The sequence below is a fragment of the Osmia lignaria genome, chromosome 14, assembly GCF_051020975.1.
Source record: "Osmia lignaria lignaria isolate PbOS001 chromosome 14, iyOsmLign1, whole genome shotgun sequence".
Taxonomy (NCBI): Eukaryota; Metazoa; Arthropoda; class Insecta; order Hymenoptera; family Megachilidae; genus Osmia; species Osmia lignaria.
In genome coordinates this window covers 9,458,302-9,486,219 of record NC_135045.1, presented here as the reverse complement: position 1 = coordinate 9,486,219, position 27,918 = coordinate 9,458,302, and the positions used below count along the sequence as shown (strand labels likewise).

Below are 27,918 nucleotides of genomic sequence, written 5' to 3'. Positions count from 1 at the left end.
AATTTAAAATCATGGTATGGTATAGTCTGGTAACATTATAAATATATAAGTTGAGAATACTGTTGGGCTGTTGTTTTTACATAAACGTCAAAGTCTACGTTTATGATACTCGGCGTTTCATTGAAGCTAGTAAGAAAGTAGCATTTAACCATTTGGTGGTTGTTCCGGAATAAATTGAAGAAAGAAAAGTACTGAAATTCAAATAAGTTTTGCACGAGTATCATTTTATTGATACACAATGCCTCTCCATCGTTACACTCATGCGGTTCTATGCAGAATTCCTCTTTCGCTTCGTACGAGAGGTGAGGTCACATTAGACGAAGCTAGAACGCAACATTTAGCATTAGCTCAACTTTTACGAGAACTCGACATCGATGTTGTTGAAATGCCACCCGATGAAAATTCGCCGCTTTGCGTTTTTGTGGAAGATATCGCAGTGGTCTGTAATGGTATTGCGCTTATAGCCCGACCGAATGAGCCATCGCGCCTAAAAGAGGTATACATAATCAATTTTCCTTCATTAAACATTTTTTAACTACACAGATATTATTTTCAGCAACTAATAATATTTTAGTTTAAGAGAGGAAAGTGCATGTTTGTAGTTGAAATTTATTATTTTACATATATTAGATTAACAATCTGTAACTTTTAAGATTATCTCAGTTATATTTGTACAATAAATATGAAAAATACTTATCAGGTATTTGTACTGTAGTATGTTGCATTGATATTTGTATTGTGCAATATTTCCAGCATATGAGGAACTAAAAAAAGGTGATGATCTAATTTCAGATTGAGACAATTAGAGCAGTCTTAAAGAAAGAGTTGGAAATTCCACTTATAGAAATAGCAGATAAAAATGCTCGCTTAGATGGAGGAGATGTATTATTCACTGGTATATTTTTCTTTATTTTTGATTGTAATTGAAAAAAATATATATATAAAAATGTACTCATTCAACTTATATTATTATAGGTCGTGAATTTTTTGTTGGACTGTCTCATTACACAAATGAAGCAGGTGCAAGAGCAGTAGCAGCAGCTTTCCCAGAATATCCATGTGTACCTATTAAGGTGAGTGTAACTTATTATACATAGGTATCTGCTTATCAACAATGTATTAAATTTACTTACTAAACCTTTATACAAAGCTGTTTTTAATGTGTACTTACTATTCTAAAGATGTAAAAGTTTGCATGATTTATTTAGTACAATATTTATTAAGGCAATTACTAATTGGTATCTCCTGTGTATTGGAACTTTGTTTGAAAGCTATTAAAAATTGTTGTTATGTAATGTATTTAATGTTATTAATAACCATAATTGTATTACAAAGAAATGTATATGTATATTGTGATTGTTTGCTATAGAATTATATTTATTTCTTATATGTTTTTAGTGTTTACACTACATAGTATTACTATAGATTGAAAGAACTTACTAACTTAAAATTGATATTGTTTAATCATTATCTTTAATAATAAATAAACATGTTCACACCACATTTTACAATTATAAAATAGGTACAAATACACACACATACATTGGGTTCAGAGTATGATCGATCAAAAAGAATATTAAGATCAGTCAACTTAATGTTTTGGTGTTTATTTAAAGGTGGGTGATGGTGGTGAAGAGGTGATAGTGGAGAGTCTTACCTCAGCCCCAATACAGGTTTGGGTGTACTAGACTGACTCTCTTTTGCATATTTCATTAACAAAAGAAACACGATTTTGCACGATTTCAACAAATTTGTTTATATAAATATTTTTTATAATTACCTATTACAGATTTTAATAAAACGCTTTTAAACAGAAAGTGTCATATAGTATGTCAGTTATGGCTTTGTGCAATCTCGCACACAGGGCACACAAATATACAAAATTGTATTTCACTTTCGCACGTGAATAATTTTTTCTATTGCATAAATATGTATATTTTTCACGTCATAGTGTTTTATATGATACCGCTTCAATCGATTATTATGAAAGAGTATAGATGTTATTACATAAAAAATGCAATAAAATTCATGTTTATAGGAGTTACTTTCCAACATTTATATTATTGTCAAGTTTTAATGATCGATCGAAGTTCAGAATTAGTATTCTGATTGAGTTTATTTTATTGTGTTTCATATGCAATGTTATACGAAATAGACTATTTGTAATTCCTTATTTCATGCATTGTGGATAAACATTACCAAACACTAAAAATTATGCTTAAGATTTTTGTGAATTTATTGTATTATAAAAAAATATGATGTGATAATCTATAATTACGTTAACATACATGCGAGACTAAGAAGAATGTTAATAAAATTTGTGCATTATTGCATTTGTTATTACAATTTTAATCTAATTCAAAATTAAAAGTATAAACCTTTTTTTATAATTATTGCTTACAGGTTGCTGAATCAAAACGTCTTAAAGGCTTGGTTACAATGGCTGGTCCAGATATTATATGTGTAGGTGCTGGGAAAGAAGCACAAGAAGTATTGAAGGTATATTATTATAATTTTGTTATTTAATTATAATCGCTTATATTATATTATTTGTAATACAGAGAATTGAGAGGGAAGCAACATACTTTTACCGAACGTTAACTGTGCCTGAAGATGTTGCTGCCAATGTACTGTATGTTAATGGTACATTAATTCATCGATCAGAAGATGAAATTCCACAATCAAGTAAAGTCTTTGCAGAGAAAGTGGAATTTGCAACTAGATCTTTACCTATGTCCGAATTAGCGAAGGTTAGTTCTGGTTTAACTTCTTGTTGTTTGTTGGTACGTAGACCGAGACATATTCGCAGTATTTAAACCAAAAAAGGATTGATATACTTTAGCAAACATGTTGAATTGCTAAGAGTATATACACGAATCAAAAAAATCAAGAGTATGAATATTTCTAATAAGAAATATTATCATAATGCTGTGCAAAACCTTTAATACTGACGTAGCATTTGCGTCGCTCTAAAACTTTACTAACTACTTCAGTGAATAGAAAAGATTATTTTATTAAAAGATTATCTTAATATAAAAGAGATTTTATAATTGAAAAGATTAATATATTTGATTTTAACATATTTACAGTAGAGGTAATATATGAATACTTTAATTATTTGTAGATTTATATTATATAAAATTATGATTTATATCTTGCCATTTACACAAAAAGATTATTATCGTTTTTAATATTCTTCAACTTTATTGTGGCAACATTTATAAACATAAAAATATTCTTATATATTTTTGTGAACATTTTCTGTGTTTGTTCACTATTTTTTTTAATTTTTTTTTTTTTTTAATAATATTTGATTTAATATCGTACTATTGATCTTACCATCCAATTAATTCATTATCAAAGTCTAATATTAACAATTCATATTGCACAAAATTACTTTTTTATAAAGACACAAAATATATAAAAAAAAGTTAATTCGTAAATTATACAACTAAATCAAAACAAATTTTTAATATAGCACAAAACGAACAAAATCATAAAATTTAATAAGATATGACATTATATGTAGTTAATGTCTTCTACTTTTGATATTTTTCGTTACGTAATTAAGAATCAATTATTAGAAATTAATTGTCAGTATTCTGATACCCTTGAATGCATTTGCTACTAGTCTATAAAACGTGTTCAGCTACCTATTTGAATAGAGTTCTTCTATAATTCAATGATATATAAAAGCACTGATAGTTAAGAGTTAATGTGCTGATTCACATTATAGCAAAGTTACATGATTAAGAGTCTACAAAACAGAAAAAATAAAATTTCTGTATAATAATAGATTTCATATATACACAGTATATATTAAGATAAGCTTGAAATGTTTTTGGCAAATTTACAATGTCTAAAATATTAACACAATTTGCAGTATGAAGACGTATGAACAATTTTTTTAATATTCTTAAAAGTCATGACAATATTTAAGTGATTTACTCATACTTTTATATCTTTTGATATGCATGTTTCAAGTTCGAGCATTTTTTCTTTTTCAATAAGAATCCTTTTTTAATATGTAAATATATTAATTCCATGAATTTTGTAATTAAAAAAAAAGCTTTTCGACAAATGTTTCGTCATTTGTAATATTAGGTTTAATACTATTCTATTATAATTCCCTTGCATTTTTTTCGAAATGTGTAAGGCTATGAAGCTGTAAGCAAAATAAAAGTTAAATGCTAGACGTTATAGTCTAGTTCTTATCAATTAATACCCTAACCCGCGTGAACGATAATACGTATATAAGTATACTCGATATTACCATAATTAATAAAATAGTTGATTTATTCAAAAAATGTTTTCACAAAACGTATGCAATACTTTGTACGAATGAACAATATAATGAAGGACCTGTATTGCATTCGAGATTCCAAATTTTATACATAATTTTATCTCCTAATACAAATACATATCAATTTTAATATCAATATTAGGACTAGTATTTTTTGTTTTTCGGAAATACGCGAGACATAAAAGTTTATATTTGCTTATAATTATTCAAATTATCTGCATTGAAATAATTTTATTTAAACTGTAATGATTGTCGATCATCCTGTTTAGGAAATGAAATAAATACAATTATTAAAACTAGTGATTGCTAAAATTTAGAACAATTATAAGCAAACATGCGAAACATTTTATTTGAGGATTATTGAAATTAGATATCTGGCATCGTGGTTTATTTTAAGTATTTCTAATAGAGAAACAATTATTCTTTTATATTTAATGGTTCGAAATTTAGGAACGATTGTTATAGCAAACGTGTTATTAAAAAAATAATACAGTCATGCTGCATTCTTTGTATCCGAATATATATTGGTTCTTGGTAAACATGCATTCTTGGACATTAACTCATTCAGACACGTGTACCTTCTTCACGTAAAAAGACACCAATCATACTATAATATCCTATATCACTTGCTGCTTTCTTATTATTCATTCATTCACTTATTTGCATGTCTATGATGTTTAAGTCATTGATACAACGATTCAACTAATTTCAAAAATGAACGATTCTTTCTGAATATGAATGTTCCCATTATTCTTTATGTTTTTAAGAATAAAAAGTTAAAACGGACGTATGATTTCCTCGAACGAGTAAGAATGGTGGCATATCGCGCGTTAGGGTCTCTAACCAGGCCATGTAAAGAGGCGCTGATACAGCACCCTTTCGAGGCATTGGTAATGTCCTGAAAAAATACAATTCAATAAAGTTAATATTTTAATAACACGAAAAAATGCCATTCTGTTAGTGAACCATCTCTTACATGACAACTAGATTGGCTTCTGTCGAATTCTCAAGCAGTAGTTCCCTTAAACGTAGATGCCTATTCGTTTTTTCTTTCATAGCGAGTAATTCAGACTCTTTAATCATATCTGAAAGCAACATATAACAATTTTATCGACGATTCTAATTGTGATTTAAGGTGATTGCAATATTTATTATTGACAATACCATCGTCTGTCGCTTTTGGATCTTCGGTTTGCTGAAAATTTTCTATTAACAAATTGAAGAAGTTCTTCGTACTTTCCTGTGCTGGTTTCGATATGTCTGGTATAACTTTCAATGCCGAATAATCTATTCGGAATTTTGATAAAAGACTCGCCATACTAAAAACATAACAATTATATCAGTAATTATCATTTATAGTAATGTGCATTTCGTAACTCACTTTCTTTGTTCATATTCTAATTCAGAATGTTTATTTGCAAGAGCAAACACTCTCAATTTACTGTTCGACCAGTTACGCCTTGTGCTAATGATATAGGGTAATAAAAGGGTTAAACCACCATCATCGTACAACCACCATACGTCAATGGTACCCTTTTTCTGTTTACGCTGGAATTTCGTTACAACGTTAAGTATATCCTTCGCTATGGGTATAATAGTCTGTCGATTTTCGCGTTGATCTTCTGTAGTTGGATTAGGATACTCGTTGATCACTTTGGATCTTCTGGGCGCGGGACTACCAGGAATTGAAATGTCCGATGTACTACTTGCTGTACAGATATTAATGTTTCATTATAGACAATTTTTTATGCAAATGTAAACAAAAGTTAGACGTGTCATCTTATTAACCTTGACTAAGTTGTGAAAAGCTTTGATTTCCTGGTAACGTGGTTGATGTATTTCTTTTTTGTTCATCATTATCTCCAATGGTTGCACTACAATCCAAACCCTCGGTTAGTCGAAGAAGTGCTACCGCTATATGCATATCCAATGCTTTACTACATAAATAAACATATAATAAAAATTAGTAAGCCTAATTTTAATTAAAGTATCTTCTTATTTTGAGCCTCCTCTCGTACTTACTGCATCACATTAAAGTACATATTCAATTGTTCTCGCGGGCAAGTCGCCCAGTCTTGCTTATAGCCCATTAATAAAATATTAGGCTTCATTTTCCCTAAACCAGCTGCTTGCAGAAGCGTGGTGGTACCGTCTTGAAAGTTTGCGCCGTCCACCACCGAATAAAATGCTTTGATTTTATTCGCCCTGAACCAGGAAGTACACTTCTCGATCATGGAGTTGCGCGTTTTATACGATATCGGTGTCTGGATTATAAAAATGGAACGTTATTTTTTGTATAAAATTGCTTCTGATTGTCGTGAAGAAATGAAAATTTACCTCGACAACATGACCGCAAATGAATAAACTATTATTTTTGGTGATATGGTGTGCAAAATCAACAAGTGCTGATCTCGTACTTGGTATACCAGTGAGTACTAACAATTGAGGCCTATAATTTTTAACATGTTCCTCGACTCTGTCCAACTGTTGGACAGCGGTCAAGGCATTATTGTACGTTTGAGCTTGGGTGGTAGAACCCCAATTTACATCTGCAAAAGAATTTTTATTATTTCTTAACTACCTCAGTGTTATTTGATCAAAATTAAGATATATTTGTTATACTAAACATCACCTGGTTTTCTGTACGAGACTACTAAATAAAGTGCTAAGACTACGCTTAAAGTGATTAACGCCGTCCACCATGAGATCAAGAACATCACAGAAACGCAGAGAATAGCACCCACGAGACTTAGCCACATGTTATAATACTGAAATAAAAAATACAAAAGATGTGAATAGAGGCATTTTATAATTGAAATGTTGATAGAATGTTTACCTTAAACGTTGGTCGCCAACCAATCGGTTTAGCCAGCGATGCATGAAAGGTGCTAAAATTAACAAGAGTGTAGGCGGCCAAAAAGAAGTTTGAGATCAAAGGGGCTATGGCGTTCAGTTCCCCTAAAACAGAACAATACATTCAATTGAACTATTCAACAGAGAAGTTTCATTTGTAAAAGTGCTACGGTTACCAATTAATATAAAACCAACGGCGATTACGAATGTAAGAAGGTAACCACGAATGGGTTCTTTGTTCTTTTCACCGCTGAACCAGGATATTCCAGGGTACAATTCATCGAGGCAAAGTGCTTGGAACACTTTGGGGGCGGAAACCAACGATGCCAAAGCGCTGGACAGTGTAGCCGCAAAACATCCGGCATAAATGAATGGACCAAACGCAGAGACTAATTCGATCACCTAAAAATAATTAATTAATCTTTTTTGATAGCATTTTGATTTTCATTTTCAACGATGAATATAAGAAATACCTGAAAACTATTGTGGCTACCGTAGGTACAGTTGCCTGTACAATTGAATTTCGTCCCGTATGCGGTCCAAGTAATTTGACTCGAATTCAAGAGATTAGCAGTAGCAATTGGGCTTTCAGCTGTTTCGTTGGTCGCATTGAAGCTCGACAATACGTTGTACGAACTATTGTACACGTTCCATAAATCATTAACGTCGCCGGACGCGTCTCGACTAACTGTACCTCCTACCATTAATGCCATGAACAGGTAAGAAATTGTTGTCAAAAGAATGGCTAGTAGTGTACCCTTTGGAATTGCCGTTTGAGGGTCCTACCAAGGAAGTGAAAGCCATCGTTAGACAATACATGCATAGTTATTCGTATTATTTCTAGCGATGATTATTCGAAACTCTGTTGTAAATTTTCAATTCAAGCATACTGGAATTTCGAACCCTTAATATTTCAGGAATTTTTAGGGTTCAAATAAAATTCAGTGTTTCGTATTGCATCGTTAGTTGCATCTTCAAAATAGAATTTAACGAATGATACGTGCAACGTGAAAGTATGATGACTTGAATTAAAGAATATTGTTTGTTAATTAATACTATATTCAACGAGACGTAGAGTTAACGTAGGTATTAAGAATTATTCCCTGTAGACGAAAGGACTAAATCACCTTCAAGTCACCGGATATATTCGCACCTGCCAGGATACCTGTTGCCGCTGGGAAAAATATAGCCAAGACTGAAAAAAAATTATGTTGCACCCCTTCGCTGTATCTATAGTCCGATTGAAAGTTCTCCGTGAATAGATCAGCTGCGAACATTGAATAAATAGAATATAAATTGAAAATTTTTTTAAATCTTATCGAACAATACTTGACGTAGATGGCCATAAATGTTTACCATTGTATCCTATAAATCCTTTGGCTCTTTCCAAATCGTCTTTGGGTCCAATAAAAGTGCCGATCATAAAATCAACGATAGCCAACAATAGAATAACGAGTAAACCAATCTGAGCCTTCGCTTCCCATTCCAAACCGATCATCACGATTAGAAGCAGCAAAGCTATCGTGATACAACCTGTACGAAACAAAGCATTGGAAACATGGTAGATGGTAAAAAAAATTGGTTAATTTCTACAAACCTATGATTCTAATGTCGGTGTTATCGCAATCGACGATGCAAACTCCGTTCGATTTCAGACAGTCCACCATACTTTCGCAAAATCCAACAACGTACATGGAACAGGCGACTGCGTTCGCTAAGGAAAATATAAGTCCTATCGAACCTCCGAATTCTGGACCCAACGATCTGGAAATCATGTAATACGTGCCACCTGCGGGAATTAATTAATCTTATCGACTGACAGACAGAGGAATTAATTCTAAATTATTTATTAATCCTACGCATACTAAACATAATTTATAATTTAGAAGTCCCTATTTCAGGGGTACAAGTGTGAATAACTTATTCGTACGTAAATGCCATAGAGCAGAAATACTGAATTGAATATATTATATTCAATAACAACTGTTCGCTGTTACTTACCTCCTTTAATAAGCCCGTTCGTGCTAATCGCCGACATCGATAACGATGTAATAGTGGTAACAACTGTCGTTGTTAGAATCAATAAAATAGCTTCCCCTAAAAGTACGGAAGAAACGATTGGGTATGTTGGCAAAGGAAACGCTTCGACGTTATTTTCTTCCATATAATTACCTATTCCTGCTTGCGCCACGACCCAGGAGAGTCGTAAAAATAACATCACCCCCCAAATATTGAGCAGACATCTCAACAGCACTCCCTGGATCCATCCGAATTTCACTCCAGTGGACGGTGGTTTCACGTGGGCAATGGGCAATGTGTGCGAGCCTGAACTCTACGACAAGAGAAAATGAAACATTACACTTTTGTATGAAAGATATGAAAATTCTTAATTATCAAGCTAGATCACTGTTACCCATACACTGTACAGAATCTGTGCGATTATGGGCAATGTCCCAGTTCACGTTCGTCCAAATCAACAGGTATTCGTTGAATTAAACGGTAGAAGTTGCGATAGAGATCTCTGTACGTGAATGTTACGCGTAAATTGAGATTTAGAGGTGGTTATCGGCATTGAAGGTGATTCGTCTAGAGGAAGGGTCGCCTGTCGACCAATGAAGACTAACGATTTACGTAACAATGCCTCACATGCCATGCATTACACGTCGCCCAATGTTCAGAGACTTTTTAGAAATTCAGCCTCGAGTACAGTGCGTTTGGGGGGAAATGGCATGAAACGTTTTCTCAGAAATTTCCAATTACCTGATACCACAGCATTAAAACAAACATCGTGGTTCGAAATTCCGATCTGTTGGTGTAATATTTTCAGGGTTAAACTTCGCTGAGATATTCAAACAAAGCTGAGTGAACTAGTTTCGATCTCTTTAAACAAGCATAGATCCGGCCAAACAAACGTTCATCGAAACCTTACGAACGAACGACTGGGTAAACGATAATTGGATTACTCCCTATCAAACATCGCGTCGAGGTAAGGAACGAAGATTTATTAAGAATTTTCAGTATGAAACTTAGGTATCCTTGAGATTGATTATTTGACTTTGATTTTGGAGAATCTCTCGATTTCCTTTGATGAAAAATATCCCTTCGCCGAATCAGTAAACAATTTATTTCAAGACATCAAGTTTGAACATCTGCGGTTCAAGAGTACCTTTTAGCGAGCATTTTCAACTGGCTTATAGCTCTTAGAGAGACGATTATTTCATCCCATTATTTCCCGTTACATCCTCGAATATCGTGTCTTGGGATAATTGTTAAATTATTCTTACACGTGTGCCGATCTCGTGAACGAATACATCCTTAATTTATTTCAACGAATAAAACTATGTTACTGGAAAACTCCCAGCCCCTAACAAGCTTATAAATTATAAAATTCATAAATTTCTTATGGATGTAATTTTGTATATTTTAAATTGCCAATTTTCAGTGTAGATTCTATAATTTCTTGTTTCCATAATGATAGATCTATGATTGTGGATTGTTATATTGATGCGATGAGAACAAATGATCTCACTATCTCAGGAAGAAGAATTTTGTTCATTATCACGAATCATAAATTCGATGCACTCAGATGAGTAAGTGCACGCGACATGTACAAGTGAGTTACGAGTTTGTATCACCGAAAGACCAAAGCGACAACGAAAGAAACACGTACCTTTGCACTGTTACATATACTATTTCGTATCAACACGCTCGTGCAATACATGGTATAATAGTTAAATAATAACGAACGCTTATCCCTCGACTCGTAATGTATTCGGAGCACGCGTTTTGCTGGTCCTATGGACGGCTGCTATTAAGTCATGTGTGCCGTACGATTCGAATTCGTGAATGATATTTTAATTTTCTCATTTTATCGCGCCTGATTTTAATCGACGAAAGGCAGTGGGCGTGGACGTAGATAATTTGAGAAATTATAATTATTAACGCAATGAAAAATTCATAAAGTTACTTGAAATTCTACATGGTTAAACGAAGATACCAATTTCTCGAACGTGTATTTCAAGTAACCGAGCATTACGCAGTAGATGAGACAATCTTGTGGCATTTACGATCACTTCAAGCGATGCTTTAATTGTTCGCTCTAACGTGGGGGGGTCTCTTTAACCCGGTACAAACCATGAAGGTTGCACGAGCTGAACGCCGCGGCATCTTCAAGATTCACCGAACAAACCATTATCAATCGTCGCGAAAAAGCCGTTGCTAATTAACTTCGACGATTCGAGAGATAACGATCTCGAGGCTCGAGGTGTATTTCTTTAAAAATAACAATTTGCTCATTTTAACATTTGCAGACAAGTAAAAAAAAGAAAAGCTCGGTTTTAATCGTCGTAAAAGATGCGTTGCTAATTAATTTTGTCGAAAGACGATTCGCGCGGATCGATATGCCTCGAAAAATAAAGATTCCAACATTTACAGAGTAAATAATGTTGCAATTAAAATCTTCGTAAACCGTGCATCGCTAATTAGTTTCTTGCCATTCGAACCGACCGTGTACTTCGGCTTGACATCTCTGTCGCCTATCGGCGTCGTCGGTTTTCGTTTATCGAGGATAATTTATGTCCATGTGCTCTGCAAGTAGTATAAACAGAGATATAGTCGGCATAATGGAGGCTCGAATTCAGATTATTCAAGTGTTCGCGTGATTACTAAGGCGTTTCACTCGTTAACGTAACGCCTGTTCCTTGTACAGAGGAAAAGTTTCATGAATTTCCTTTAAACGAAATCCGTGATTCACTTTGAAAGTCGCATTGTTCCATTGTGCGAAAGACAATCGTGTCCCCTTTCACTTTGGACGCGAACCAACCTCATCGAATTAATCTCAGAACACGCTTCTTTAAATTTAAATCAAACGAAGACGATGCAGATCAAAGACTTATAAATCGATTGAATCGTTTATACCGATTTAAACGAATCGTACCCAAAACTTATTTAGGTTGAATTACCGTTAACCCGGTGTCAAGAGCAATCTGGATGATGGATTTAAGTCGTTACGGTGTTACGTTGTGCAGGGCATATCGTATTTCGTCGTAGCAATCAATTTACAGAGGCTTGCATTCAACTAAACATAGCGTGCAAATATTTTGCAAATATTTTGCAAAAGTATTCAAGAAAACGCAAACGTAAGACTTCAGAGGATTTATTTCTCGGTCAATTTCATTTACTTCCATAGTAATTCAACCATTACTCTGGAGAGCGTCCGTGGAAAATCTATTCCCATGATAGTTCACAGGTGTATGAAAAGTAAATTACCTGCTGAGCACACAACGATTTCGTAATTAATTTCCGATGGAAAACTTTCTAAATAGAATTCTTTCGTAATGGTGATTTCAATGGAGGAATCGTTAGTTATTAGGATTCTTGTTTTATCTTATGGGAACGAGGCGATTAATCACAGACAAGAATCCCTTTATTGTTTCATCCATTTGCTAGAAGTCGCTTCAATTTATTAAGGGATAGATATGGCGAAAGGAAAATAGGTATGGTTATAATGGAAGAATTACAGTGAATAATAGCTAAGAAGAGAACATTAGTATTCCCTTTTTTTTATTCATAGGATTCGCAAGAGTTGTTAGATGTCGGATAACTGTGAAATACAGATAGGATAAAATGTTGTTGAACGGTTACGTTAATTATAATTAGAAACATTATTCCAAGAATTGATGAATATTGCTGTTACGCAACGATTGTATGTATTATAATTAAACAGCACTTAATCATAGTCAGCAGCTGATTTATTTTGTAATAATGAATGCAATTGGAAAATAAATCAGAGATTATTTGAATGTGTTAATAATGCATTCTGCATAAAAATTCGTACAACTGAAACTACCATTTTTTTTAAACGCGTATAAAGATCGCATTGCATAACTTCACTACAAGAAATACATCGATCGAAAAATAAAAATTCAGTCAGATATTCAATATTAGCTTTCGATAAATCGGCTATGTACAGATAAACCATGGAGGAAAAGCAAAACCGTTACTTCCTCTATGTGACGTTCCTGGCATTAATATATTCAAATCGTTGACACGGTATTAAGTCGTCGTTTTTATCATTTTTATCTCGAAAACGTGAGTTTCGATACAATTTCCAAGTTTAACGCTTTGCCTTATCTTTGTTGCAATTATAGAACTTTTTAAACATTTGAACTTTAGAATGGTGAATGCGTGTTTCTAGAGTTAATTGCGAAGTGTTTATTCTTACGACGACAGACAGAAATCGCGAATGTTTAATCGTGACACGTTAATGAGTAACAGACGCGATTCGTCGCAGGAAACGCGTTTGATTCCGTCTACCATTACTAGCGATTGTACGATTACGTTTACTATGCTCGTTTAATTTTAGATCGGAATAGCTGACGAGAGGGTATTAGATAAGGGACCAGCAGCTAAGAAAATGGGTGAATGTCAATGTACACGATGCATCATCGGTCTCGTGCACCGACAAATTGCAACATTTCCAGCACTGTTTTAAATGAGAAACTAGGGCTATAAACCTTCGAATAATTGAACCATTCGAATAATTTTGAATAAAAATTCTTCTTACGAATAAATCGACTATTCAGAGTTAAAATCCAAATCCCACTGATGTATTTGAATATTCAACTATTTGAATTCAAATGGTATTCGGATAGTAAGAGGCTTAGGAGAAACACTACTGGTTTGTTCGGTTCATTCCGGTATGATTTTTTCATTTAACTTGTCCCACCCTACAAGCTCTTAAACAAGCATTAATTCAGTCTTAAAATAGATAATCTTGCAATTGCTTAACTCAGTTGAGGTTCACTTTAAAATGGCCCATAAATAAAAGAAAAATCTTCTCAATCCACATTCTATTTTTAAAGGAAAAATTGTAGGAATTTTCTACTTGGAATTTATATTAAACTTCGAACGAAGCATAAGGAATTCTTATATTAATTTTTATACAAGATTGTGGTAAATAATGAAAGATAAAATATTTTATTGGAAATTAAATCAAAGTTATTAATCAATAAAGATTCTCTGATATATAAATGAAATTCCTATCTTTCAATTATTAGGTATTCAATATCTTATCAAAACGATTTGAAAATAATCAGAAAGCATCCTAAGGGCAGCTGCTTAAAAATATTCGTTCAGGACTTAAAAAAGAACCGTATAACCCCATAACACATGTCGCGGTGACTATAATGAACCCAACTAGCGACGCATTATAAAACAAAAGGAATAACGGTCCTATTAATAGTCAAGTATCATCATTCTTACCTTGTTAAGCAGAGTGGGATTGTGAAGCTCGTCCAAAGATGGTCTATGTGCAGCCTGAATACTCATGATGTTCCTGTAATTGTCCAGCCTGGGTAGAGCCTCTCTGGTCATGTGCCTAAGGGATTTTTTGGTCTCTTGTTCACCGAGAAGGCTGGCACGACCTTCCAGACTGTCCACTCGATTCACATGGAATCTGGTTCTCCTCAATGGATTCAATTCCACCGTTTCGGAGTCGGTGTCACCGTTCAGACCGTTCTCGTGAGCCATTTTTTCTATTATTTATTCTTCTTTAATAAGATTCTACCGTTCGCCCGTTCTGTTCGTTTCGTGCAACTAGCAACGATCAAGTTCGACAAAAGTCTGGATGTTGGTCCGCTGCGACGACTGTTTGGAGATCGAAGATGCTCAACCGCAGACGAGCAAAAAACAATCCGCTAATTCCCCCGTTTTCGTCGAGAATTCACCGATTTATTGATTCACCTTCGGATTGGAGCTCTCTGCTAACAATCTGTTGTACGATCGAAAGTATTAATATCTCACTGCATAACTTACAACTGGTTCGAAATTTTTGAGTGTAAGTTGTCTTTTAGGAAAAATGATTTTTGGACTTGAAGAACTTACACTCAAAATTATCAAACGGTATTATTTATAAGAGCTTTGTATACTTTGTATCCTATAGTTAATTTTACTGCACCAAAATTCGAGTCAACGATTATAAGATTAAAGGGATGTTAACGTTCATAGTATCTCCTAGAATCGGATGATCTCAAAGAGGATCGGCGCCCGATGCCCTTGATTCTCGAGTTACAATTAGTTAACAACTGTCGCGTAGGCTTGCCAATTATGAAATTACCCTTGTTTACAACACTCCACACATAATTACTGTTTCTGACGGGTTAATGCATAGATGATCTAGTTAGCGAATTAATCGTTTCTCGTAACGTTGTAAAAATGAAGTTACCCTGGCTTGTCTCGAAAACTTTGTTACGGTTGAAACGCTCAGATAAGATGCCGTGATTTCTCGATATTAATTCAAGTAAATCCTTTTTGCTTTCGAACTATGATTTATCGAGAAACACTTTAAAACTTGTTATCGGAAAAATTGATCGATCTATCGAGGATAAAAATATTTTAACAATTAAATAAACAGTTCAAAATTGCTTCGAGTTAATTTGAATAAGGAACATGTAATTATTGGAATTGTTACATGTGTAATTTTTCTGTTATTTTTACATTGATAAATATATCATTACCAAGCTAAAGAATATTATCTATTGTTCGAATATCGTTGTTTAAAATCTGTAATCCTCACTATTATCGCAGCAGATTTCGGAGTAAATAATATTGCGACTACCCTATTAATTATCAAGACACCTGATTTTAATGATTCATAACTAATTTGAATATTTTTAATCTACTCATTGGAAAAAAAGAAATTTCCAAAATTGAAACGCGTCAAAAGGAGTTTGCGTAAATCGAGCGCCGTTCATTCATGAAAAGAGCGTTGTAAAACATCACTGGCAAGCCCTAACAATCACCAATTCCTCACCAGTAAATTGTTCTATCGTGCCTTTGGTTCATGAACGAACAAAAGGATTACTTTTACAATTTTCATCTTCTTTTTTTAATATTGTCCTACGACCATGCGTCAAGAGAACAATAAGAGAAAGCTCGGTGTATTATTATTATTTCTTTCACACCCTATTACACCCTATAAAACAGAGGCGACTAATTCAGTTGAATGAAACTAAATTGCAAAAATTAAAGCGTTCAAACGTATTATCGCGTGTTTGAAGAGTGGCCAGTTAATTGAATGTTAAAGGGGAAAAAACCTTGAAAATCTAACGGCAAACGAGAAGAATGATTGAATGAAAAACGGAGCCGGCTCACCCTGAGCACCGGTCCTCCCTTTAAACGAAGAACTAACGTTTCATTTCTTTTCATTAGACGAACGAGGGTAAAAGACCGGTTTTTCAAGGGAAATCGGTTGTAACTGGAGAAATGGAGGCATGCATTTCGTCCTTCACCTTCTTTCTCAGCCACGTAAAAGGGAGCACGAATGGAACAGAGAGTCTGTCAGGTATCCAATCCCCCCATAACCTCACGCCATGAATATTCACGCTTGGGGCTGTTACATCTGTTCACAGAATATATCCGACGAGTTTAACATTCGATGCTTTTCGTGAATGAAGCCGACTGCATTTCGGGCAACATGGAACGGAGCCGGCGCCTTCTCGGCTTCTATCCACGACCGGACAAGATGCAATTAATATTCTTTTCTCACTGGACTCGGACTGTATAAAAACTCGCTCTTATTTGACGTATTCACTGTTTTTTATCAGTATGCTCAATCACGTGCCGCTTCTGTCATACGTACTCGTGGGATTTCTTAGACTCGCTAACTCCTCGACGCGTCCGACCGTCACAAAATCCCGATTCCTACTGACAGAACGTCGCATGATTCCGCTTTACCAGCCCTGCCTGCTGCTAGCGTGTACGCGATGCGCACACAGTTGCACCCTACCGATGCGCAACTGTGTGTGCAGCTCTGTACACAGCAATTGAAATTCATGGCGCACGGAGTTATCGCGCTCACACACTTTCTTATACCAGTGACTACAAATCCAACAAGATTGAACGTGCCTTGTTTTCAAGGGGTCTTGAATTTGTGCCTTGAAAACCGGCGCCATCTGTTCTATCGTATTATACAAAAGTGTTGGGCAAAGGAAGTGCTAAAGCCCTTACTAAGCGCCATTCTAGGGAGGGGGATCTATCAGAAAGGACTGATAGTAAAAGTAAAGGTATACAAAAGTGAAGAACTTCGTACTGCACCAGTCTAACACATATTAACGGTAACAGCAGATTGCTTCGATATCAATGACTATACCCAACCATTATCAGTTAGTGTCTTGAGTTCAGCGTTACTATATCTATATTTCAACGATAATTATTAGATCTATAGTCGCCGCGGACCGTGAAAATGTTTCATGCCAAAACTATCACCCCCAACACGGACCCAGCCCTTCCATCAACACCAGATATGATGGCTTCACTAACAAAATCGCTTACGTCGAGAGTGAGGGCTCCGGGTGTCCTTCGACACGGGCTGAGGAGAGGCCGATACCCGCAGTGATCTCCGGGGTTAGCCACAGGATAGGCATCAGGAAGAGGTCTCAGTTTGGACCTCCCGCGAGATCGGCATCTTTATACCAGATATGAAGAGCTCTGGGGAAATGCACATAAGGTCCCTGAGCCCATCCTATAAGGCCAGTGCTGGTCGCCGTAGGTTTTAGTCAGTAGTAATATGAATAAATCTTATGTAAGATTTCCCTACGATAAAAAAAATCTGCAGGCACTGATTCGAATAAAGATAGCTGGCAGCGGCGGTGAAGTGGAACGCTATGGCTGATTGGACACCGCTATCCGCCGTTCGACCTAGACCAAGGTGACAACCATTCAGTCTTATAGTGACTGCCGAGGGGTGAGGTCGCCTCATTTTCTCAGCCTCTTGTGGGCCTCGGCTCACCATCCCTATTATTTATTACTTTAGCCCTCTTTGTGGGCCTCAGGGGGACCATTCCAGTATCCCTGTATCTATTGCATCTCTTGCATATTCATTGCATCCCTTGTATTTATTGCATTCCTTGCATCTCTTGCGTATTCTTTGCACCTCTTGCATCCTTTGCGTATCCCTTACAACCCTTGCGTGGAATACAGGGATGCAAGGGATGCATTATAACATTGTCGCAAACGCCAGAAAATGCTCTTTGCTTTTTACAACATGCGTTGTGATTGCAAATCATGCAATCTTATGTTGATTTTGACTGACTTCTAAACAAATAGATTCAAAATTGTGTCTTTTCATTTTTGAGTGCGAGGCGTGGTAAAAGAGGGACTGGTAAAACAGGCACGAATGTTATACCGGCTCTGCTCTTTGCATGCAGACCTAACCTCATCTGGGGGTGTCTCAGACCCCCCAAAAGCATAACCTCTCAACAACAAAGGTATGTTCAATCTTTTTGTATCTGTAGTCACTGCTTACAGTGTCATACGGAGCAATATTTAATTCCTTGACATTTGATATGATTCCTCGTTTTTTTTTGTTATACTAAATGAAAATGTACCGAAGAAAGAATTTGATGTAATCATCAATCTATAATTTTCTTATTTATATACATAATTTTATTACTTATTTTCATGTATATATATTGGTTTTATATACATTAATAAAATTGTATAAAATATATGTTTTAATAACATTATCAAAAGTATACAAATAATTTTAAATGACTTTTTAAATGTAACATATAATTTACATGAAATATTTAAGAAATCGGATTTATTATGTGTTTCCAGAAGATGCTTTTAAAACGGAAAAATATAAAACAAGAATTCAAATAATTTTTATACGTTTTAAGAAGCATTTCTCATTTTTAAGTTTTACGAAGTTTGTTTAATTTCGTAAAAATAGGACACAAATACTTATATTTTTGTTATTTCCTATTAATTTTGAATAATTCACTGTACCTACTAAATTAGTAAATTTAATTGTTACTAAAACCATTGAACACAAGTTCAATCGCTGCCTGAACATCACCGTTTGTGAAATGCAATGCCTGAATGTTTACTGTGTCATCTTGTAATCCTAGTTCATGCATCTGCGCTAACTGTCGCTGCAAATCTGTGAATTGCGGCAAAACGGGTGGTAAAATTGGTGGTAGCGTTGTGTCATTTATTAAACCCGGAGTTGCTGCAGATGCTTGTTGCATAGCTTGTGTAAACATCTCTGTAGTTATTACTCCAGAATTTGTACTACCAGCTGAAGTAGATGAGGGAGAATTGGAAAGAGGAAAGCTCCTGGCTCTTGCTCTGGAAACTGCTGCAGCAAGTTGTGCAACAGTAATTGCAGAGTTTGATGGATTATTAGATATATTTGAGGGCTGAGTAGAATCTGAAGATTGAGATGAATCACCAGCCATTTCTTCATCATCACTCAAATTGTCTAAACTATATAAATAAGCAGTTGGCTGCAAGGTAGACAGTGAAGAGTTAGTGCCAGCAGTTGTATTATTATGTACTTCAGCATGAACTGCAGCAGCTATATTTTGAGCTGCCTCTACTAGAACTGGATGTGCTTCTGCAAATCTGTTCAACAAATTAACATATACATTAATTTTAAATAATCAAAATATTGAAAAGCATAATAAATGATATGTACCTTCGAACAGTATCTACATCTGTAAAATATGCCATTAAATCAGGATCCTGCAAGATGGCAATTGCTACAGTGTCTTCATGTAATCCAGGAGAAGATGAAATTATATTATTTATAACTTCCGGTCTTTCACCCAAATGCTAAAATGAATAAATACACTTTGTTAGATATTGTACTTTTCATAAAATATAAATATAACATAATAAATAATATACATTTAAAGCACTCCTAAGTTTGGGATTTTCTTTAAATGATTTAAATGTAGATGCAAGCTGTAAAATACTGTCTTCAGATATGTATTTTGGTAATGACATCAGCTCTGATTCTCTTTTTCTCAACACATGTACCATTGCACCACTTTTTATACCATAAAATTCTAAGGTCATATCATCCTCCAGCACAGAGCCGCAATAAATCAGTTCTAAAAAAAAGAAACCATAAAATACATGTACAAATATATAATCAAGTGTATTTGTAATATAACAATTGCTTTTATTGACATTATACATAACATTTCATATAAAAAGAGAATATATTATTATTATATCATATCTTTTTTGTATATTAAGAAGATAAAATAATCAATGGCAGAATTTAAAACAAAGAACAGAAGCTGAAAACGAAGTGTCATCTTACCAAATAATTCCTTCGCTAGGTTAACTTTTTTAGCTGTCTCATATTTCAGTTCTCCAACCTTTATTTTAAAATTAATATCATTTAATTTAATTGTAGTTAATGTCTGAGGTTCTAGACGTATACCTAAAATTAATTCTGAAGTCATTACTGCTTCTAAAAAATACTATTCGAAAACGCAACAGAACGCACTTTCGACTCGATATACACTTCGATTTTACGAAATCATCAACAAAACATGATACGTTTATCGTTTTCTCTCACTTTTCATTTCATCCTTATTTTAATCTTACTTTTTTCGTTTATTTTGTAAAGTATTTGGTGCGTTAAGACTATAGTTAATTTTATTATATTGTTTTTAAGATATAATTATATTAAATACATTTTCAACGCTATATTGCAGAAATAGAATAACATGGCGCTGACTATGAGTATATTTTGTCAATTCAAATTGCTATAAATTAAATAACATTACTATTACTCGTAATGCTGCCAGTTCATTATATTTATATGCATAAAATGTCCCAAAACTAAAATTAAAATTTTAATCATTTAAACATACACTGTAAAAAAAATAATATTTTGAAAATGTAAGATCGATAAATAGTTTCGATGATTCGATGTTCGCCACATTCGACACATCGATATTTTTGTGATGCTCAACTGTGCTCAACCGAAAACTGCATCAATAATACAGCATCATTAGTGAATATAGATCCAGCAAAACTGGATATGCTTTGTTCTTTGATATTGGGGGGTCCCGGACACCCCCAGGTGAAAACAGATCTGCAAATACAGAGCACTGTTGGCATGACCGACAGTTGAAAAGATACAATTTTCATTCTTTTCGATTTTATCTTTTTAGCAATCAGTCGAAATTAGTAGAAGACTGAAAAATTATTAAAGTAATCGTTTGGTAAACCTTTATAAAGAGCGCCATAAATTAAATATTTTCAAAATTCGACCTCAGTGCTATCTATACAAAGGTGGCTGAAACAACTCAACCACCTATCGACAGATTTTCTTTTTGTTTATTTCAAATCTACTTTGAACCTAACTCAGGTCCATGCGCCAGTTTAATACAGGTTCTTAGGTAACATAAAATAATAACTTAAAGCTATAATACCGTTAAACGCTTTACATGAAACGCTTAAAACTATTAACACAATTAAACTCTATATGAAACCACCGACGAGGGACTGTGACGAGAAACAGTCTCTCGTCGGTGACTGGGCCCATTTGGCGTGCCGCACTTTAACACAGGGGTTGGCAGTCTTTAATGATTTCTCGTCGGTGCCGATTGTCAAAGATAGCTAGCTGCGGTACCGTCGACAACCGTTCGACCCAGAGGGGAGCGACAACCACCTCAGTCTTAAAGCAAGAGCCGAGGGGTGCGGATCTGCCTGTTAAACATACTTACGTATAGCATTATTTTATTTTCTGCGTTTATATAATTTGCGGTATTTGTCTTCTTAGCTTATTGAATAAACTCATTAGAGGAGTGAACATGATGATTTTATTCCTCCTTTATATCACGATTCACTATTCTTTTATTTGTTACTTTATTTAATATTTGTTATTATACTTCCTATTTTATTCATCACCCCTTTTATTTATTATTCTATCCCTCTTTATGGGCCTCGCGGGAGCCATCCTTTCAAGTTATTTATCATTTTATCCGTCTTCATAGGCATCGGCTCACCCTTCTTAGTTAATTATTATGTTTGTTGTCCTTGAGGGTCTCAAGGAGCGCAACCCTATATCGCTGCATCCTTTACACCCCTTCAACCCCTACATCACTGCATTCTTCATACCCTTTTTTTTTTTTTTTTCTTTTTACGTGGTGGAAATCTTCAAAAAGACACCTCCAGCCCCCCTGGGGAGGGGCCGGAGGTAGTGTGGGATTTTTACCCACTAAAACCACCACGGTGGCCTGTACTGGGGCTATAGGGAAGGCCCCGGGACATCTGACGAACACACCGAGACCTTCCCGCCCCTGTCTCGGGGGTCTGACCTTTCACCCTCCCAGATATGCCAAGCTCCGCCGACATCGGGGGCCACACCCGATGCCGGTACTCCTCGGACCACGTGCAGTGGAGACCGGGACCCCAGCCCCGGCCCCCTGCGGCTCTGCGGCTCCGCTTCAGGTTTGCGGGGCCGCGTGATCCTCCTCTTCTGGGGCATTCTTCACACCCCTACTTTCTTTGTGTCCCTATATCACTTACATCTTTATATCTCTTACTATCTTTGCATGTCTCACATTTCCGCATACTTTACATCTCTATATCCCCTAAATTACTGCATTCCTTCATATCTGCTTTCTTAATATCTCCGTATCACTTACATCTTTGCATCCCTTACTTCCCTACATCCTTACATCTCTGCGTCCCTCACATCCTCGTATGCCTTACACCTTTCTATCCTTTACGTCTCCCTGTCCCTTAAATGCCTGTTCCTCTTACAAGCCTGCTTCACTTATAGCCATGCATCCCACAAATCACTCTATTCCCTACATTCTGCGGTGTCTTATATCCCTTTATGACGTTTTCGGCGTTTGTAACAGCGCTCCCTGACGGACAAAATTTGAACTAAATTCTTCGCGTCGAAACAGCGCCATCTGGGGGCGGAAAAGGAACTAAACCATACCGAAATTTTGGCCCTCTAGCGGGAAAAATGCGAACTAAAATCTCGGCCTCGAGTCAGCGCCCTCTGGGGGCGAAAAAAGGAACTAAATCATACCGAAATTTTGGCCCTCTAGCGGGAAAAATGTGAACTAAAATCTCGACCTCGAGTCAGCGCCCCCTGGGGACGGAAAAAGGAACTAAATCGCGCCGAAATTTTGGCCCTCTAGCGGGAAAAATGTGAACTAAAATCTCGACCTCGAGTCAGCGCCCCCTGGGGGCGGAAAAAGGAACTAAATCACGCCGAAATTTTGGCCCTCTAGCGGGAAAAATGTGAACTAAAATCTCGACCTCGAATCAGCGCCTTCTGGGGGCGAAAAAAGGAACTAGATCACGCCGAAATTTTGGCCCTCTAGCGGCAAGAATGTGAACTAAAATTCCGACTTCGGGTCGGCGTCCCCTGGCGGTAAAAATCGCAACCAAATTTGGAACGAGCTGTGGGGGGATACAAGCATGTAAGGGATGCAGGAATACAAAGGATACGAGGATACAGTGGTTTGGGAGTAGTCCCTGCAAGTTCCATGAAAAGAATGAAAAAAATAAATAACTGCAAAGGGAAGCCTTGGTCCATAAAGAGTAGGAATAGGATAAAGTGGGAAGGGTGGACCTCGCGAGGCCCATAAAGAGAAATAAAATAATAAATAATTAGGAAGCGTGGATTTGTTTCATAAAGGAGAATAAAATAATTAATAACTGAAAAGGGTGGACTTTAGTCTATAAGGAAGGGTGAAATAATAAATAACTGGAAAAAATGAGGCCAGGCTCATAAGGAAGAATAGAATCTTATATATGTATATAAAACCCAAAGACGATAGCATACCGACCTGATGTCATCCTGGGGTGTCTGGGAACCCCTAAATCGTAACCCCTCGCTAACAAAGGCATGTCCAGTCTTTTACATCTATAGTCACTGGTATCATGAAATTCAGTGACATGTGTGCGATAGCGCTTCTTAGATGACATTTAAATAATTTATTTATAATGCTGTGCAATATACAATTTTGATATAAGAATAAGCAGAAATGCAAGACATTTGCGAAAATATTCGTACAGCTATTGAACATGGACGTACAGATATAATTAGATCCCTTTTAGATGCCTGTATGTGGCACAAATTTTATATTCAAATTTATCACATAATGTTATGTTAAAAATGTTTTTATTTGCAATAATATAAAGAGATTGGTGAAAACAAGTTGCATGAAACATATTATATTCGAAATATTAAATGTTTTAAAGTAAAGTTAATTAAATTTTCTTTCATTCTTCTGTAATAGGTGAAAATGGTAATTCAGCTGAAGGTATAACGAAAGAAAAGATTCTAAATCAACCACTTTTAGAAGAAGGTACCTTTCTTTCATATGCTTCAAAGGTAATAATATATTTGTATATGTATATATTATAATACATACAAATATACATATGAAATATTGTTTTTTTAATTTGTTGCATAAAAATACAGGCAAATCAACCAGATATTGTAAGGACATTGTTAAGCTGTGGTGCTAATCCAGCTATTCAGAATAGTAATGGATGTAATGCTGTAGATGTTGCATCAAGTGATGCAATACGCCGCACTTATATTGAAGAATTATTAAGGGCAACTGCTGCATCTGAGTATGGAATATATACTTATTTATAATGTAAGTATACCCATTACTTATTTACTTTTGTAATAATATATAATTATTTAAAGGATAGACAGGGTGATACAACTATTAGATGCAGGACTAAATGTAAATTCATGGGATTCCCATGGTAGTAAAAATACACCATTACATTGGGCAGCCTGTTATGGGAACAAAGATATTGTCACATATTTAATTGGTAAAATTTCAAATATTACATGATGAATACTGTTAGGTGACTTAATATATCATTTTTATACAGAAAGAGGTGCAGATGTAAATGCTATAAATGGCTGTGGTGCTACACCATTACACGATGCAGTAGATCGTGGTGATGTTGCTGTTTGTCAGGAATTGCTACAAGCAGGTGCAAATCCTCTTGTACGAGCAACTAAAGGGTATATAGATAGTACACTATTGAAATAATAGTACAGATCTTATCATATGTTAAGAAATATTTGTTGCAGAACTTTTGCAGGGAAAACTCCATATGATCTTTCTAGAGGAAAGCAATCTTTGCACTGTTTCCTTCAAAGATTTTTACCAAACTTCGTATCGAATGAGAGTGAAGCGGTACATAGTCCGACTACAACATTTGCAGAAGGAAATTTTTGCCAAAAAAGTATTTCAAGTAACATGAGTCAACTTTCTATAGATTCTGGTAAATCATTAGATCCGGTGTATGAGGTACCTATACGAGAATCGGGCAAAGATAGTCCAACTAAAAGTACAGAAAAAGATGGAATTTATAGTTTACTGTGGCCGCAGCCGAAAACGGTTGTTGAATTGAAAAACGTCTCTACACCCTTTATTGCCGGGAAAGAACTATTTATATCTATAATACAGGTATAAGATTATTTTTAAGAATGATTACAATAAACATCATTTCATTTATGTACATATATTATTGCATAGGGTACCGAATCCATTCATAAAATACTAGACGTTTGGGAAATTAGCAGAACTCATTTACTAGAGTTGGGTTACGATGTAAAAATCGGTGAAGTGCATCCCAGTTCGGGAAAATTACTTAATGAGAACAGAATTGAATGCATAGTAAATAAAAAATTATTCAATAAACCTGAAGGATATCAGTTACATATTTCACAAAATACTATTAAAGTTGGAGCCGGAAGTTTAGCTGGATTACATTATGCAGTTTGTACTTTTGTACAAATTTTGCGATTAAGCAAAATTCATAATCGATCGGAAGCATGTGAAATCGAACCAATTTTTATAAAAGATGAGCCGAGATTTACTCACCGTGGAATATTGTTAGATATTTCACCCAGAGGGCGTATACCTACATTAGAATATTTGCTACATATGATTGATTTATGGTCGTCTTTTAAAATATCGTATTTACATCTGTACTCAAGACTTACTCCAAATTGCGATTGGCAACTTTGTTATTCAAAGTCAGAAATGGTTACTCTTGATCGTTATTGCAGGTTTGTAAATAATTGTGTACTCTATATGGATCATAAATATCTAATACATTATTATACATTTTAGAGATCGACATTTAGACTTGGTTCCAACTTTAGATGTTGATTCTAATGTAGGACAACATCATTTATCACAAATGTGGCCTATATTTCAAGAACTATTGGCAGTATTCCCAAGTTTAAGTTACGTTCACGTTGGACCCAGATTAGCCAATTTACTTGTTCAGGCGGATAATTTTGATTTGAATTTGTCCGTAAATGAAACCATAGAAACAGATATGTCGGAAGTGTTTAAATCATACTCCTGCCTTCAAGAATTATGGCATATCTTAAATTTGTGTCCGAGTACAACCTTATTGTTATGTTCCAATGGCTTACATTCCAAAGTAGAATTTCATAATATACCCAATAACATTATTCTTGTTGAATATGGATTTCAGGTGAATACGATTATACGCATTTACTCATTTTATTGAAAGCAATTGTAGTTCAATTAATGATTTTCTGTTACAGGCAGATTATGATTTTTCCGAGTGGACGGAAGCATTTAAAATAGCAGGTGGTAATATCTTACCGAGTTCCGGAACAGCGAGTTATAACAGTTTAGCCGGATGTCCGCCATCAACTTATGCAAATACAAAAAATGCTATAAAAACTTCCCTCGAACAGGATTCAGTAGGTATAGTTGTAGCACATTGGTCTGGAAGTCATCATCTTACTCCTCATCCTTTTGCTTGGATTGGATATTTAATTGCAGCTGGATTGGCATGGAATCCAATTAGTGAAATAGATATGGGGGTAGATGATAATTACGATATGCCAGAGGCATTTGGATCAAGGTACTATAATAATTTAAACATCATCTATAACCGTGACGCGAGAAAAAAATGAATGAACAAAAACATGATTTTGCAGGCAAAAATGTATTACAAAATTACTTGATATTCATGTTTTCCAAGATTCAGAATATAAAATCGGTAACGCCATACTAGAGTTGGGTCGTTTAGATACTTTAGTACTTACCTTGAGTAAGAATCAAACAGCAAAAGATTTACAACAAATTCCTGATAATCGCGGATCAACGTTGTATAGATTACTAACAGATCCGGATAATGTGAATTTAGAATATCTTTCAGCCGATTTGTTTGCGGTAAGTATAAATTTACGAAAGATAAAATATAAACTCATAGATGCAAAATAATATTTTTTAACTACTTTTAATAGAAAGTGACGAAACAAGTCAAACGTATTTCGCATTCGTTATACGAAGCTAATTTATCATCGAAATTTGGATCAATGGAAATACAAGAACTTCAATTGACTGCTGATATAATGTTGACGGCTTGTAAAATCGGCAGAACATTGATCGGTGTCGGTGTTAATCCTAATAGTAATATGGGTCTTGCAGTAATCAATTTAGGAATATGTAATCTACCACCTACATTTAGAACTGACGTAGCAAATAAGATGTTAGCACACATAGAACAGTATAAAGGTTCATGGTTACAAAGGCATTTACCTCAGGGCCTTCAAAGCTCTTTACTAGTCCTTACTAGTGCTTTACACAGGTTTGTGCCAGAAACATAAAAGATTTTCATATAAATGTATAAAATATCAGTTCCTGCTATGCAAGACTGCAGGTATATGCTGTGCTAAAAACAATTACATAAAGAGCTTACTAATGTTCCTTTGAAACAACACTTACTGGCACCGAGTAATTTAACACGCAATTGTCCCGTCTATTTTAAATACGATTTCAATGATCTTCCTAATTCAATATTTTATATTACAGTAATTCTTAACATGATTACTAAAAAAAAAAAACATTTTCAAGGTCTAATAAAAACTTTATACAAAAAATATTGTTTATGACAATATACAATGTGAAAGGTGA

The 27,918-nt window shown here is 35.0% G+C and overlaps 4 protein-coding genes across 9 annotated transcripts; 2 read left to right on the top strand and 2 right to left on the bottom strand.

Annotated features, from left to right (window-relative positions):
* Positions 1-81: 81 nt before the first annotated feature.
* On the top strand, positions 82-16,706 carry LOC117605571 (N(G),N(G)-dimethylarginine dimethylaminohydrolase 1). 4 transcript variants are annotated; one of them, XM_034327057.2, is made up of 7 exons: positions 82-188; positions 277-496; positions 793-895; positions 976-1,073; positions 2,404-2,499; positions 2,562-2,750; positions 16,367-16,531. In XM_034327057.2, the coding sequence occupies exons 2-7, from the start codon at positions 386-388 to the stop codon at positions 16,529-16,531; spliced, it is 762 nt and encodes a 253-aa protein (XP_034182948.1). In that variant the 5' UTR covers positions 82-188; positions 277-385. The 4 variants fall into 4 exon arrangements, with proteins under 4 accessions (XP_034182948.1, XP_034182946.1, XP_034182945.1 ...); XM_034327055.2 differs by adding an exon at positions 16,567-16,706 and having other exon boundaries at positions 85-496; positions 16,367-16,499; XM_034327054.2 differs by having other exon boundaries at positions 85-496.
* Positions 4,639-16,934, bottom strand: Ncc69 (sodium chloride cotransporter 69). 2 transcript variants are annotated; one of them, XM_034327046.2, is made up of 18 exons: positions 16,797-16,934; positions 14,420-14,927; positions 9,329-9,488; positions 9,158-9,253; positions 8,754-8,945; positions 8,513-8,689; positions 8,284-8,423; positions 7,630-7,938; positions 7,333-7,558; positions 7,140-7,261; positions 6,936-7,071; positions 6,641-6,852; positions 6,326-6,567; positions 6,092-6,240; positions 5,685-6,012; positions 5,468-5,622; positions 5,280-5,388; positions 4,639-5,201 (listed from the first exon to the last, which is right to left on the bottom strand). In XM_034327046.2, exons 2-18 carry the CDS (start codon positions 14,684-14,686, stop codon positions 5,066-5,068), a joined length of 3,156 nt encoding a protein of 1,051 aa, XP_034182937.2. In that variant the 5' UTR covers positions 14,687-14,927; positions 16,797-16,934; the 3' UTR covers positions 4,639-5,065. The 2 variants fall into 2 exon arrangements, with proteins under 2 accessions (XP_034182937.2, XP_034182938.2); XM_034327047.2 differs by lacking the exon at positions 16,797-16,934 and adding an exon at positions 16,447-16,585.
* A 1,809-nt stretch (positions 16,935-18,743) lies between these two features.
* LOC117605615 (ubiquitin-like protein 7) lies at positions 18,744-20,787 on the bottom strand. Of its 2 annotated transcripts, XM_034327142.2 has the most exons (5): positions 20,394-20,787; positions 20,271-20,328; positions 19,850-20,055; positions 19,638-19,774; positions 18,744-19,564 (listed from the first exon to the last, which is right to left on the bottom strand). In XM_034327142.2, exons 3-5 carry the CDS (start codon positions 20,018-20,020, stop codon positions 18,964-18,966), a joined length of 909 nt encoding a protein of 302 aa, XP_034183033.1. In that variant the 5' UTR covers positions 20,021-20,055; positions 20,271-20,328; positions 20,394-20,787; the 3' UTR covers positions 18,744-18,963. The 2 variants fall into 2 exon arrangements, with proteins under 2 accessions (XP_034183033.1, XP_034183032.1); XM_034327141.2 differs by having other exon boundaries at positions 18,745-19,564; positions 20,271-20,787.
* A 3,063-nt stretch (positions 20,788-23,850) lies between these two features.
* LOC117605591 (uncharacterized) lies at positions 23,851-27,858 on the top strand. The gene is made up of 11 exons (XM_034327108.2): positions 23,851-24,049; positions 24,226-24,320; positions 24,411-24,565; positions 24,645-24,775; positions 24,839-24,974; positions 25,044-25,422; positions 25,492-26,027; positions 26,092-26,464; positions 26,538-26,863; positions 26,940-27,174; positions 27,249-27,858. Exons 1-11 carry the CDS (start codon positions 23,971-23,973, stop codon positions 27,609-27,611), a joined length of 2,808 nt encoding a protein of 935 aa, XP_034182999.1. The 5' UTR covers positions 23,851-23,970; the 3' UTR covers positions 27,612-27,858.
* Positions 27,859-27,918: the final 60 nt, after the last annotated feature.

Excerpts from the sequence above, each read along its gene's own strand:
- LOC117605571 (XM_034327054.2), top strand. The coding sequence starts at position 239 with ATGCCTCTCCATCGTTACACTCATGCGGTTCTATGCAGAATTCCTCTT. Across the intron at positions 896-975 it reads AGGAGATGTATTATTCACTG|GTCGTGAATTTTTTGTTGGA; the intron begins GTATATTTTTCT and ends ATATTATTATAG. Across the intron at positions 2,500-2,561 it reads AAGCACAAGAAGTATTGAAG|AGAATTGAGAGGGAAGCAAC; the intron begins GTATATTATTAT and ends TTTGTAATACAG.
- Ncc69 (XM_034327046.2), bottom strand. The coding sequence starts at position 14,686 with ATGGCTCACGAGAACGGTCTGAACGGTGACACCGACTCCGAAACGGTG. Across the intron at positions 5,389-5,467 it reads TCCAAAAGCGACAGACGATG|ATATGATTAAAGAGTCTGAA; the intron begins GTATTGTCAATA and ends TGTTGCTTTCAG. Across the intron at positions 5,202-5,279 it reads GAAGCCAATCTAGTTGTCAT|GACATTACCAATGCCTCGAA; the intron begins GTAAGAGATGGT and ends GTATTTTTTCAG.
- LOC117605615 (XM_034327141.2), bottom strand. The coding sequence starts at position 20,415 with ATGACTTCAGAATTAATTTTAGGTATACGTCTAGAACCTCAGACATTA. Across the intron at positions 19,775-19,849 it reads AACTTAGGAGTGCTTTAAAT|CATTTGGGTGAAAGACCGGA; the intron begins GTATATTATTTA and ends TATTCATTTTAG. Across the intron at positions 19,565-19,637 it reads GATGTAGATACTGTTCGAAG|ATTTGCAGAAGCACATCCAG; the intron begins GTACATATCATT and ends TTTGTTGAACAG.
- LOC117605591 (XM_034327108.2), top strand. The coding sequence starts at position 23,971 with ATGCAAGACATTTGCGAAAATATTCGTACAGCTATTGAACATGGACGT. Across the intron at positions 24,776-24,838 it reads TATTGTCACATATTTAATTG|AAAGAGGTGCAGATGTAAAT; the intron begins GTAAAATTTCAA and ends ATTTTTATACAG. Across the intron at positions 26,465-26,537 it reads TTGTTGAATATGGATTTCAG|GCAGATTATGATTTTTCCGA; the intron begins GTGAATACGATT and ends TTTCTGTTACAG.